The sequence below is a fragment of the Gopherus flavomarginatus genome, chromosome 16, assembly GCF_025201925.1.
Source record: "Gopherus flavomarginatus isolate rGopFla2 chromosome 16, rGopFla2.mat.asm, whole genome shotgun sequence".
NCBI lineage: Eukaryota > Metazoa > Chordata > Testudines > Testudinidae > Gopherus > Gopherus flavomarginatus.
In genome coordinates, this window is record NC_066632.1 from 24,495,905 (window position 1) to 24,508,408 (window position 12,504).

General features: G+C 72.8%; 1 protein-coding gene across 4 annotated transcripts in view; it reads right to left on the bottom strand.

Moving 5' to 3' along the window:
- Window positions 1-61: 61 nt before the first annotated feature.
- Window positions 62-12,504, bottom strand: part of MBD6 (methyl-CpG binding domain protein 6) — a 13,874-nt gene continuing 1,431 nt past the window's right edge. Inside the window, exons 1-13 of one of the 4 annotated variants that reach the window (XM_050925380.1) lie at window positions 10,010-10,274; window positions 7,457-7,597; window positions 6,298-6,428; window positions 6,102-6,204; window positions 5,454-5,625; window positions 3,379-4,743; window positions 2,632-3,203; window positions 2,223-2,400; window positions 1,975-2,147; window positions 1,148-1,720; window positions 994-1,046; window positions 829-904; window positions 62-649 (exon numbers count right to left, since the gene is read on the bottom strand). In XM_050925380.1, coding sequence (XP_050781337.1) covers window positions 575-649; window positions 829-904; window positions 994-1,046; window positions 1,148-1,720; window positions 1,975-2,147; window positions 2,223-2,400; window positions 2,632-3,203; window positions 3,379-4,743; window positions 5,454-5,625; window positions 6,102-6,204; window positions 6,298-6,404 — 3,447 coding nt within the window. In that variant the 5' untranslated portion in view covers window positions 6,405-6,428; window positions 7,457-7,597; window positions 10,010-10,274 and the 3' untranslated portion in view covers window positions 62-574. Of the gene's footprint in view, window positions 650-828; window positions 905-993; window positions 1,047-1,147; window positions 1,721-1,974; window positions 2,148-2,222; window positions 2,401-2,631; window positions 3,204-3,378; window positions 4,744-5,453; window positions 5,626-6,101; window positions 6,205-6,297; window positions 6,429-7,456; window positions 7,598-7,955; window positions 9,437-10,009; window positions 10,275-12,504 lie in introns of those variants that run through there. The other 3 variants (XM_050925381.1, XM_050925383.1, XM_050925384.1) reach the window with 3 other exon arrangements.

Genomic DNA, 12,504 nt, shown 5'->3' on the forward strand with positions numbered 1-12,504 from the left:
ACTGGGGCCTAGCCCCCCCGGTGCCCCATGGCTGAGCCGGCATCCCTGCCAGGCACCCCCCAGGCTCTGCCCATGCCCGGGCTGGGGCCACGCTTATTGCTTTGTACCATTGCCCGGGGGGGCTGCCCCCCGGCGAGGGGCACAGGGAGGTTTTTGGTGAGTGGGACGTGCGGTAAGCTAACCCCTGAGGCGTTCCTGGCCCTGCTGAGACCCGCAGGCCTGAGGTAGGGGAGGAGCCCTCCCCACCCAGCCTTGATACCGGGGGGGGGGGCAGAACGGCAGCAGCTGGGAGCCCCGGCCCCAGTCTAGGGGCAGCACAGGCTCGTGCCCCCCCATAGCGCTGCCAGGGCTCCCTGTCATGTCACTGCATTGCAAAATGGCTTCAGAAGTGCTTTGGCAGGCCGCGGCCCAGCACTGCCTCCTGCTGGGTGGAGCGGGAAGTGCCCATTGCCAGCAACGGCACCTGCTCCGGGCCCCCCACTGTCCACAGGGCACCCCCGGCGGGGGCTCGTTCCTGGCTGTGGGTGGCTGGGCCTCGCTCAGTTTCACCTCCCCGGGTACCTCTGGGCCAAGGCTACGTCACCAGCTTCCTCCGGCGGTTCTTGGCTGGGCGGCCAGGCCGGGGGCGCCGCCCGGGGGCGCCATCCTCCTGTGGGATGAGAAGGGAGGGTGCTGCTAGATCGATGCCCCGAACTGGGGAGAGGAGTCAGGACCCGGGCTTGTTCTGGGCTCAGCCCCTCGCCCATTGAATGAGACAGACAGAGGGGCCCAGATGCCCCTGGGGGTCACCTATTCCTGTCCCACCCCCCGCCCAGCGGTGGCACTTACAGTGGGGACGGAGCCTGGCTCAGCAGTTGGGCCCCTCGCTCGCGGTGTCTCCAGGCGGGTGCTAGGCCGGGGGGCGCTGCAAAGACAGAGCACGTCAGGGGGGAGGGAATGGGGCAGACTGCACCTGCCTGGGAGGATGGGATCCCAGGTCTCCCCCACACTCACCTGACCTTCCTCCTCCGGCCCCGGCGTGACGGGCGCAGCCTCCCAGGGTTCCCCTGCAAAGACAAAGGATGTGGCTGGGTCGGGCACAGTGCTAGCTCCCCCCCAGGCTCCGCCCGGGCCCCTGCCCTGCCCAGAGGGGCCCCCCGTTCCGTACCTTTATCTCCTCTGCTTTGCTGGGGGCCAGCGGGCTGGCTGTGCCTGGCACCGGGATCTCACCATTGCACCTCCAGGCCGGGTGGGGCATGTGCCCCGAGGGTGCTGGCTTCTCGCCCGGCTCACCCGCCTGCCCATTGAAGTGCCGCCGGCTCCCCCAGGCCCCACGGCCTCGCCTGGCCCCACGGCGGGCGCTCTTGGTTCTGCGGGGGGCCGCCCGGGGGGGGATGTTGCCATTGAGCCCCTCCCCGCTGTGCCGGGCCCGTTTCAGGGGGGTCCTGGAGCAGGGGGGTCCTGCAGTGCCTCTCTCCAGCTGGCCCACGGGGGTGGCAAAGCCCAGCGCTCCCTGCTGGCCCGGCCTGGCCGGCTCCAGGGGGCCTGTGGCCGGGCAGTCTGTGGCCCTGGGCACTGCAGGGGAGTCTAAGGCACTTGGCAGGGCAGGCGGGGCAGCGTCCATGCAGAAGGGGGTGAAGGGGGCCGGCGGCTCGGGCTCCGGGACGCTGGGCGGGTTCGAGGAGGGGCCTTCGCTCGGTGCCGGCGCTGGCTTCTCGGGGGCGCTGAACCCGGGGCTGAGCTGCCAGGGGAGGAGACGGAAGAGCCGTGAGGGGGGCAGGCCTGGCACTCCCCCCTCCCGAGGCTCCAGCAGGAAGGAGAGACACCCCACCCCTCTACCCGCCCCCGAACCCCCACTGTTGGGAGGGGCTTTAGCTATTGGCCTAGCTGGCTGCATATGATAGATTATTTGCCTCACGTGTCCCACCCAGAGCTGCCTAAACCGCCATCCTCAAAGCACAGCCCCCCCTCCTCCCCACGCAGCCCAGCACTCACCTGCAGGAGGCAGGCCAGGGGGCTGGAGCTGCCCAGTGGGCTCAGGACGGGGGGCTGGCCCTGGAAGAGCTGGAAGCCCAGGGGCGCTGGCAGGGCAGGAGGCAGCAGCTGCGGCTGGCTCTGGAGCATGGGGCCCCCGGCGGCCCCCAGGGGGCCCAGCGCCGACAGGTCACCTGGGGGGGAAGAGAGTCAGTGGGGGGCAGAGTCCTGGGTGCGGACCCCCCCCCAGCGAACGTGGCCCCACTCACCCAGCAGCGCAGCACTCAGCAGCGGGCTGACCAGCGGGGGCAGCAGTGGGTGGAGCCTCCCGGAGGAGCTGGGGGGCACTGGGGCGCTGCCGAAGGCGCCAGGGGGCTCGGGGGCCTCAGTAGTCGTGGGCGTCGTGCCGGTCGAGGTAGGTGCCATGGGGGAGCCGGCGACGCCAGGCTGGGGGAGAGCAGAACGTAGCACCAGGTCCGAGAGCAGGGCTGGGATAACGCCCGCCTCCCCCAGCCCACCTGGGGCCACCGCCCCCCCCACAGCCCCAGCCCCCAAAACAGAGCAGGGCTGAGGTGATGCCCCCAGACGTGCCCCCTGCTGGATGACCACGGAGGGGCCGCGTGCTTCTTTCCCTGCCCCCCCAGCACTGAGACACCCACCCCGGGGCCCCCGCCTTACCTGGGCGTCGGGGGCTGCCAGGCCGGCTGCCAGCAGAGCTGAGTTTAAAGCTAAGACGGCGGGCGAGGCGGGCAGCGCCGGGAAGAGCAGAGGCTGCAGGGGCCCGTCTGGGAGGTCCCCCTGGCAGGGCGGGTCAGGCAGGGGCAGCAGGGCCGGGAGGAGGCCGCCGGGCTGCTGGAGCAGGTCCAGGCCGAGGCCCCCCAGGGGCAGCAGGGGCGACTGAGGCTGGCTCTGCAGCAGCGAGGCCATGAGCAGGGTCTGCAGCACCTGCCCCTCAGGCTCGCCCGGCAGGCCCAGGGTGGGCAGTGGCGCCTCCCCCTGCCCTGGGCAGCCCAGCAGCTGCGGCTGGCTCAGGGCCAGGGAGAAGGGCAAGGAGCCGAGGAAGCCGCCCTGGAGGAGGCCAGGGGGCAGGGAGCCCCCGAAGGGCAGCACCTGCTCCTGGCCCAGGAAGGGGAAGGGCTCCGGGGCCAGGGGTGGCAGGCCCCGCTGGCCCCCCAGGCTGCCCTCCCCGGCGCCGCTGCAGGGGCCGGAGCCCGAGGCTGCTTTGGTGGCGGCTGGCAAGACGGTGGCACCTGCAAGGGAGAAGGGCTGGGTCAGAGGGGATGGGCGGGTGCTGCCCCCTGCCCACCCCATGCCCCTCACCCCCGCCATGAGGCTCTGGCATCTTCAGCCAAAGCCCTGCCTGGGTTCCCATGAGCCAGCCCCAGCCCTTGCTCAGCTGGCGCCCCTCCCCCCGTGGGTCCCTACCTGCGGGGCTGCTGGGGGCGGGCGCTTTCGGCTGGGGGGTGCTCCCTGAGGCCAGGTCGGAGGAGGCGGAGGCCAGCTGGCTGAAGAGGCTGAGGAGCTGGCTGTTGAAATCCTGGAAGGAGGGCAGGAGGCTGGGGGGGCTGTCGCCCAGGGGCAGCGGGGGCAGGCCAGGGGGCTGGGCACCCAGCAGGCTCAGCAGGGACGACAGCGGCTGGCTGGGGGCGAGAGGGGCCAGGGGGCTGCCCTTGGCCTCTCCGGGTGGTGGGGCGCCCCCCGGGGGCGGCCGGGGGGGCTGCTCTCTGGGCCGGGCCCGGTGGGCGGGGGCCTCTTCCGGCCCGGCAGGGCCCTGCTGCGAGTCCTTCAGCAGGCGCAGCACGGTGGGCGCGCGGCGCTGGCGCCGGGGCTTGGGCAGCGCCCGCCCGCCCACCACGGAGAGCAGCACGTTGGAGCCCAGCAGGCGCCCGGGTAAAGTGCTAGAGGGGGGCTCGTCGGCGCGCTGCTGGCTGGCCAGCTGGGCCTTGGCAGCCGCGCTCAGCAGGCTGCTGGCGGGGAAGGAGGGGGCACCCGGCTGCTGAAGCAGCTGGCTCAGGGGCAAGCCCAGAAAGCCGGGCGGCCCCCTGCCCTCGGGCACGGCGCCTAAGGGCACTGGTGGGTTATTGCTGCTTTGGTTGGCTAAGGCATTGCTGGGGGGCGCCTCGTCCTTGCAGGGCTGGGAGGGCCCTGCAGGGGGCCGGGGAGCCAGCGGGGGCCCCCCAGGCTCGGAGGAGGTGGAGGAGAGGCAGGAGCACTGGGGGGACAGCTCGGCGTTGCCCCCTGGCGACGAGACGGAGGAGAGCGTGGTGGAGGCTGCCAGCCTGCCGAGGGAGGCGCCTGCGGGCAGCGGGCAGGCGCGGCTGCTCCAGGCGGGGGCCCCCTCGGGGGGCGCCGTGGCGGGGACCGGAGGCTTCCCCAGTGGGCTGGGGGCGGCAGGTGGCACCACCTCGTCCAGTGGGGGGAAGGGGAGGCCGGCGGGGGAGCCGAGGGGGAAGGGCCGGGGGGCTGCGTCCAGGGGCTCCAGGCCAAAGCTCTGCAGGGGGAAGGCCGGGCGCCCAGGGTAGGCGCCGTCGGAGGAGCTGACGCAGGGCGTCCTGGCCGGGAAGACGTCCCCGAAGAGGGCGCTGTGGTGACGTGGGAAGGATGACGCCTGGCTGGGCCGGGTGCTGGTGGGACGGTCTCTGGGGCAGGCCAGGCAGGGATCTGCTGGGGCCTTCTCCACGGGCTGGGGCTTGCCGGGACCCTCGCCCTCCGGGCCGGGCGCTCTGCCGAAAGGCGCTGGCTGCTGGCGGCTGGCGATGCCCGAGTGATACATCTGGCTCAGTCCGGCCCCTGCAACAAACATGGGGGGGCTCAGCGCCAGGGGAGGGGCAGGAGTGAAGGATGGGCCTTGGGGGAGTCCAGACAGGCCCGGGGGGAGGGTGGGCACAGATGGGACAAGGGGGAGGATGGGCCAGGAGGGCACAGACAGGCTGGGGGGGAGGAGCAGCTCTGGGGGGCACAGACTGGCTGAGGGGGAGAGGATGGGCTCTGGGGGGGCACAGACAGGCTGACGGAGGGAGGGGCCTGGGGGGGAGGAGCAGCAGCTCTGGGGGGCTCAGACTGGCTAAGGGGGAGGAGGGGCCCGGGGGAGAGGAGGGGCTCTGGGGGGGGGGGCATAGGCAGGCTGAGGGGGAGGAGGGGCTCTGGGGGGGCACAGACTGGCTAAGGGGGAGCAGGGGCCTGGGGGAGAGGATGGGCTCTGGGGGGGCTCAGACTGGCTAAGGGGGGAGGAGGGGCCCGGGGGAGAGGAGGGGCTCTGGGGGGGGGCACAGGCAGGCTGAGGGGGAGGAGGGGCCCGGGGGAGAGGAGGGGCTCTGGGGGGGCACAGACAGGTTAAGGGGGAGGAGGGGCTCTGGGGGGGGCACAGACAGGCTAAGGGGGAGCAGGGGCCTGGGGGAGAGGAGGGGCTCTGGGGGGGCACAGACAGGTTAAGGGGGAGGAGGGGCTCTGGGGGGGCACAGACAGGCTAAGGGGGAGGGGGGGCCCGGGCTGTCTCTTACCTGGGCCCGGGTGCGGCAGGCCCAGGGGCGCGGCGCTCTCCATGCTGCGGTACAGGGTGGCCATGGCGACAGTTTTCCGGCGGTGGTTGCACAGCTTGGTCATGTCCTGGTCACCCTGGGCCCCGGCCCCCCCCCGCGGCACCACCACGGCCACCGGGCTGAAGTTGAAAACCTGCCGGGGGGAGAAGAGGACGTCACAGCTGCATCCTGGGGACTGGGGGGCACTGGGAGAGCTCGGGGGGAGGGGAACCCAGGGCTGGGCTAGCAGGCGGCTGCAGGTCGGGAGTGAGGGGCACCGGCAGAGCGGGGGGGGGGCATGTCCCCAGCCCCTGCCCATTCTGACCCTCACTCCTGACCTGCAGCAGCTGCCAAGGAGGACAAGGAAGCCAAGCCCAGGGCAGTGCCTCCTGGTAGTGCCCGTCCCAGGCCCCTTCGCATGGGGCAAAAAGCCCCAGGACTGGAGTTGGGTCCCCCCCAGGCTGCAGCCCCCAGCCAGTGGAAAGCTGGAGGATGAGATCCCCAGGGGCATCATGCCCCCAGCCTGCCTGAGCCCCAGGTCCTCCCGCCCGGACTCCAAGCCCCTGGCCCCGAGCCCGGGCTCCAAGCCCCCTGGCCCCCAGCCTGCCTGGCCCCTGGTCCCTGCAGTACCCTGTGCACGTTGAGCGGACACTCCAGGCCGCACTTGCAGGTGCCGTCTGTCAGGAGGTAGGCGCGGGTCTGCTCCAGCGAGGTGAGACTCGTGCCACTAGGACTGAGAGAGAACGGAGGGGGTCAGGGCAGGCTGCCGGGCCCATCCCGGGGGCGGGAGGGGGGCTGCGGTGCCACCGCCGAGGGGAAGCCCTACCTGATATAGCGCACGGCGCCCTCCTCCACCTTCCGCTGCCAGCCCACGGGCACAGCCACCGGGCACCCACCTGGATCTCCACCAGCGGGCTCATCACCACCATTCATTGTGCCCCGGCCTCGCTCGGATACCTGCCGAGGCGCCGGGTTAGCGGGGGGACAGACCGCCCCCCCCAAGCACCAAGGGGAGGCGTTATGGGGCCCAGTGGGAGGGGCTAAGTGGGAGGAGTTATGGGGCCCAGTGGGAGGGGCTAAGTGGGAGGAGTTACAGGACCCAGTGGGAGGGGCTAAGTGAGAGGGTCTATGGAATGGGGCGGGGCTGGATCCAGCTGCCCAAAGACTCCTGGGAGCAGGAACCATCTGAGCAAGCAAAGGGGTCCCCCTGCTCCCCTCAGGGAACAGCCAGGGAGTTGCTCACAGGGACGCCTAGGGGGCTGCGGGTCAGGAGTGAGGGGCACCAGCAGAGCTGGGGGGGGAGCTGAGGGCTGGGCTGGCAGGTGCTGCGGGTTAGAAGTGAGGGGCACCGGCAGAGCTGGGGGGAGCCCAGGGCTGGGCTAGCAGGGGCTGCGGGTCGGGAGTGAGGGGCACCAGCAGACCTGGGGGGAGCCCAGGGCTGGGCTGGCAGGGGTTGTGGGTCGGGAGTGAGGGGCACCAGCAGACCTGGGGGGAGCCCAGGGCTGGGCTGGCAGGAGTTGTGGGTCGGGAGTGAGGGGCACCAGCAGACCTGGGGGGAGCCCAGGGCTGGGCTGGCAGGGGTTGTGGGTCGGGAGTGAGGGGCACCAGCAGACCTGGGGGGAGCCCAGGGCTGGGCTGGCAGGGGTTGTGGGTCAGGAGTGAGGGGCACCAGCAGACCTGGGGGGAGCCCAGGGCTGGGCTGGCAGGGGTTGTGGGTCGGGAGTGAGGGGCACCAGCAGACCTGGGGGGAGCCCAGGGCTGGGCTGGCAGGGGCTGCAGGTCGGGAGTGAGGGGCATCAGAAGCCTGCATGTTCTCATCCCCATGCTCCCCCAGACTCTAGAGTCCTGTAATTCCAGCCCCCGTTAATCCCCGGCTGCGCCTGACCTACTGACCACTGCCTGGGCCCTGCAGCAAGCAGGCAAACAGCTGCTGGCTCCTTTAATCCCCCCCAGGCCCCGGCGCGGGGGCCGGGCCTGGCTCCTACCTGCTCATGGCTGCGAACATGCTGGCGTTAAGTGCGCGCACGCTGCCCTCCTGCGCTCATGGCGGGCTCCCTTGCCCGGGAAGCGCCGGCGGCTCCGTCCTCCGCAGCTGCGAGTTCGCCGCGGCCGATACTAGCCCACGCCTGGAAGAAGGGAAGGAGGGACCGGCCTCAGTGCCGGCCACAGCAGGGTGAACAGCCCCCATGGCCCACGGGGCAGAGACCTGGCTCCTCCCTGCCGAGGTCTGAGCCCAGGCCTGTGCCTGGCGGGCTCAGCTCCTAGGCACAGGGCAGCGCTGAGTCCCGGGCACAGGGACACTCACTGCTACCCCCGGGCTACAGATGGGGACACAGACAGAGAAGGGGCTTAGTCAGATGGCACACAGACAGTCAGAGCTGCGGAGAGAACCCAGGAATCCTGGCTTCAGCCCCCTGCTCTAACCACTAGTCCCCCAATCCCAGAGCTAGGGTTAGACCCAGGATCCTGGCTCCTGTCCCTCACCTAGGTGAGCTAAAGAGGCGCCCAGGTCAATGTAGGGGCCGTGTCTTCTCCCGCAATGGGAAGGTGTCACTCGAGTGGCCTCAGGGAGCCGCCCTGGTGCTGCGGGGTCCAACTGTGGGAGGACTGGGGCTCCTCGGCGAGCCCAGCACCTGCCTCCCAAGGGCCACAGCTCAGCAGCGTTTCTGCTGTGAAATGCACCAGAAACCTCCAAAACTGGCCCCCACAGTGAGCCAGTCAGGTCCATCCGAGCCGCCTGAGGCCGGGCAGCAGCAGGAGAGGCAGGGTTTACCCCAGGCTCCCGGGGCTGCGACGGGGCGGGATTCTCTCGCTAGCTCTGGGGCTCAAAATGCAAACCGAGGGGCTGGGAGACAGGGAGCTCAGAGGTGGGAAGCCGGGACACTCATGCGGCCTGCGGCTCTCTCTGCCCAAATGCCGAGGCGAGGGGCCTGGGAGGGGAGGCCGGCTCTGCCCTTGGGATTCGGCACAGCCTGAAAGACGTGGCATGTACCTAACCTAATTGCGCCCCAGAAATGATGCCCCCCACGCCAAGGGACGCTGCCAGGATTGGGGCCCTGGAAGTCCATATTTCTGAGGCTGATCCATAGGATAAAAACACAGGAAGACTCAATTAATAGTATTTCCCGCCCCAGCCCCTTTGGGGAGGGTTAAAACAGCTGCCACATCCCACCCCAGAGGTGGCTGCATTTCAGTGTCAGGCCCAGTGACTCGTATGGGGACAGCAGAGGCTGGCTGCGGGGTCCCAGGGTCCTGCAGGGACAGCGTCTGTCAGCACCCAGCAAGGCCCAGGGAGGGGCACTGTATGCCCGCGGCACCGCTGTACCCGGGAGCGAGAGAAAACAGGGCTGAAGCTGCTAAATCAGCAGACCCCAAAGGTCCAGGGCTGCTGTCTCCTCTCTGAACCAGCTGCGGGACTCCTGCCTCCTGCAGGCCAGGAGCGACAGGGTCCCAGTCCAGCAGCCCTTAGCCCCATGCTGCAGGCCCCCAGCTCAGACCCAGGGTGGCAGCGCCAAGCCGGGGTCTGCCAGCTGCGGCTGGGCCCGGTACCCTAGAGAGAGTCACCTGCGCAGCCGGACAAATGCACCCACCCCCCAGCCCCAAGGAGGGGGGAGCTGGGGAGAGGGCTGGGATGGCATCGATGCCCCGCGCCAGGCACTGTACATGCACAGCTGCAACCCGGTCCCCAGGGAATTTCCAATCTATGCAGGTGGCAGGAGGGAGGCCCAGGGCCACCTGCACTAGGCTCCACTGCCCCATAGGGCTGCCTGGCTATGGGTCCTGGGGCCCTCCCCCCATCTCACAGGCACCAGCCACCATCCAGTGAGACGGGACAAAGCCAGGGCCGGCAGCCTGGGGTCCCGAGTCCCAGCAGCCCGCTGTGACCCCGGGACCATCCGGCATGCGGGGACCCCCAGGCTGGCCCCGCCCCGTGTCCCTGCAGCGCCGGGCACACGGGACCCGCCGGGCCGGGCTCGCTGCCCCCCAGCCCGTGTCCCTGCAGCGCCGGGCACACGGGACCCCCCGGGCCGGGCTCGCTGCCCCCGGCCCCCCCCGGCCCGTGTCCCTGCAGCGCCGGGCACACGGGACCCGCCGGGCCGGGCTCGCTGCCCCCGGCCCGTGTCCCTGCAGCGCCGGGAACACGGGACCCGCCGGGCCGGGCTCGCTGCCCCCGGACCCCCCGCCCCGTGTCCCTGCAGCGCCGGGCACACGGGACCCCCCGGGCCGGGCTCGCTGCCCCCGGCCCCCCCGGCCCGTGTCCCTGCAGAGCCGGGCACACGGGACCCCCCGGGCCGGGCTCGCTGCCCTCGGACCCCCCCGCCCCGTGTCCCTGCAGCGCCGGGCACACGGGACCCGCCGGGCCGGGCTCGCTGCCCCCGGACCCCCCCGGCCCGTGTCCCTGCAGCGCCGGGCACACGGGACCCCCCGGGCCGGGCTCGCTGCCCCCCGGCCCGTGTCCCTGCAGCGCCGGGCACACGGGACCCCCCGGGCCGGGCCGGAAGCAGCCGGAGCCCCGCGGGGGGGGGGCCGGGCCCTACCTCGGCTCATGGCGGGGCGGGGGGGTCTCGCGGCGGCCCCTCCCCCCTCCGGAGCGGAGCCCGTGCCAGGAAGAGGAGGGGGCAGCGCAGGGAGCTTCCTCCCGGGCATGCGCAGTGGGGGCCAGGGGCAGCCCTGGGGATTCCGTTCCCAGCATGCCCCGCGCCCCAGGGCGGAGGGTTCCTATCCCGGCATGCACCGGGCTCCGGGGAAAACCCGGGGTGGCTCCTGGGGTCGGGTCGGGTCCCCCCCCCTCCCCGGCTGTTCCAGGGCCCCGGCCGGGGCGGCCCCCGACACTGGGGGTGGGGAGCCGGGGGGGGCACGGCCGGGGCGGCCCCCAGACACTGGGGGTGGGGAGCCGGGGGGGGCAGGGCCGGGGCGGCCCCCCGACACTGGGGGTGGGGAGCGGGGGGGGCACCGCTGGGGCGGCCCCCCGACACTGGGGGTGGGGAGCCGGGGGGGGCAGGGCCGGGGCGGCCCCCAGACACGGGGTGGGGAACCCGGGGGGGGCACCGCCGGGGCGGCCCCCCGACACTGGGGGTGGGGAGCCGGGGGGGGGCAGGGCCGGGGCGGCCCCAGACACTCGGGGTGGGGAACCGGGGGGGGGGGCACGGCCGGGGCGGCCCCTCCCCAGATGGCAGGGGCCCCAATGGGGCTCTGCAAGCCGTGGCAGCTGGGGAAGGGCCCAGGGGCACCTGGCACACTGCGGGCAGACCCCCCCAGCTCTGACTCAGGGGGGTTCAGACTGCCCCCAGCACCTCCCCCCAGGGCTCCCCGGGTGTCGGGGGGTCTCTGACCCCCTCGCTGAGATGTTCCTGCTGGAGTCCTTGCCCCAGGGCTCCCTTGAGGTCCCACAGGTTTGGGGGCCCTTGCCCTGGGGGGGTCTCTGGCCTGGAGGATCCTCGTCTGCCCCTCCCCAGGGGCTGCAGGCCCTTGTCTTGGGGAATCTTTGGCATGGGGGGAGCCTCAGTGGGGCTCTCTGGCCTGGGGGGGAGTTATCCCAGGGATCCGTGGTCTGGGGGAGGCCCTGGAAGGGGGTGTTGCCTCAGGGGGGTCCCTGGGATGGTGGGGCCTGGACCCAGGAGGGGGCATTACTCTGGGAGGGGGCCTGGGATGGGGGGCTCCTGAGGTGGCTGGCCCCAGGAGGGGGCGCTACCCTGGGGGGTCCCTGGGATGGAGGCTTTGGGGGGGGGCTGGCCCTGGGAGGGGGTGTTACCCTGGGGGGTCTCTGGGAGGGATTTTGGGGGGGCTGGCCCCGGGAGAGGGGATGTAGCCCCGGGGGTCCCTGGTCTGGGGAGCTGGCAGGGGGGGCTGTCAGGGGGTTACCTTGGGGGGGGGCCCTTGCCGGGGGGTTACTCTAGGGGGTCCCTGGGGGGGCTTGGGACGGACACTGGCCAGGGCGGGGGCTGTCGGGGGGTTACCCTGGGGGGGCCTTGGGGCAGGTGCTGATTGAGAGGGCTGGCCGGGGGGGTTACCCTGGAGGGGGGCTGGGGCGGGAGCTGGCCAGGGGGGCTGTCGGGGGGTTACCCTGGGGGGGGCTGGGGGCGGGAGCTGGCCAGGGGGGCTGTGGGGGGGTTACCCTGGGGGGGGGCTGGGGGCGGGAGCTGGCCGGGGGGGGAGCTGGCCCCGGGAGTCCCTGGCCGGGGGGGGGCTGTCGGGGGGTTACCCTGGGGGGGCTGGGGGCGGGAGCTGGCCAGGGGGACTGTCGGGGGGTTACCCTGGGGGGGCCCCTGGCCGGGGGGGGGCTGTCGGGGTTACCCTGGGGGGGCTGGGGGCGGGAGCTGGCCGGGGGGGCTGTCGGGGGTTACCCTGGGGGGGGGCTGGGGGGGGGATCTGGCCCTGGGCGGTCCCTGGCCGAGGGGGGCTGTCGGGGGTTACCCTGGGGGGGGCTGGGGGCGGGAGCTGGCCGAGGGGGCTGTCGGGGGGTTACCCTGCGGGGGGCTGGGGGCGGGAGCTGGCCAGAGGGGACTGGCTGGGGTGTTACTCTGGGGGGTCCCTGGAGGGGGACTGGGGCGGGAGCTGGCCCCGGGGGGGTCTCTGGCCGGGAGGGCTGTCGGGGGGTTACCCTGGGGGGGCTGGGGGCGGGAGCTGGCCGGGGGGGCTGTCGGGGGGTTACCCTGGGGGGGCTGGGGTGGGATCTGGCCCCGGGGGGGGTCTCTGGCCGGGGGGGCTGTCGGGGGTTACCCTGGGGGGGCTGGGGTGGGATCTGGCCCTGGGGGGTCCCTGGCCGGGGGGGGCTGTCAGGGGGTTACCCGGGGGGGGGCTGGGGGCAGGAGCTGGCCGGGGGGTGCTGTCGGGGGGTTACCCTGGGGGGGCTGGGGTGGGATCTGGCCCCGGGGGGGACTGTTGGGGGGTTACCCTGGGGGGGCTGGGGTGGGATCTGGCCCCGGGGGGGGTCTCTGGCCGGGGGGGCTGTCGGGGGTTACCCTGGGGGGGCTGGGGTGGGATCTGGCCCTGGGGGGTCCCTGGCCGGGGGTGCTGTCGGGGGGGTTACCCG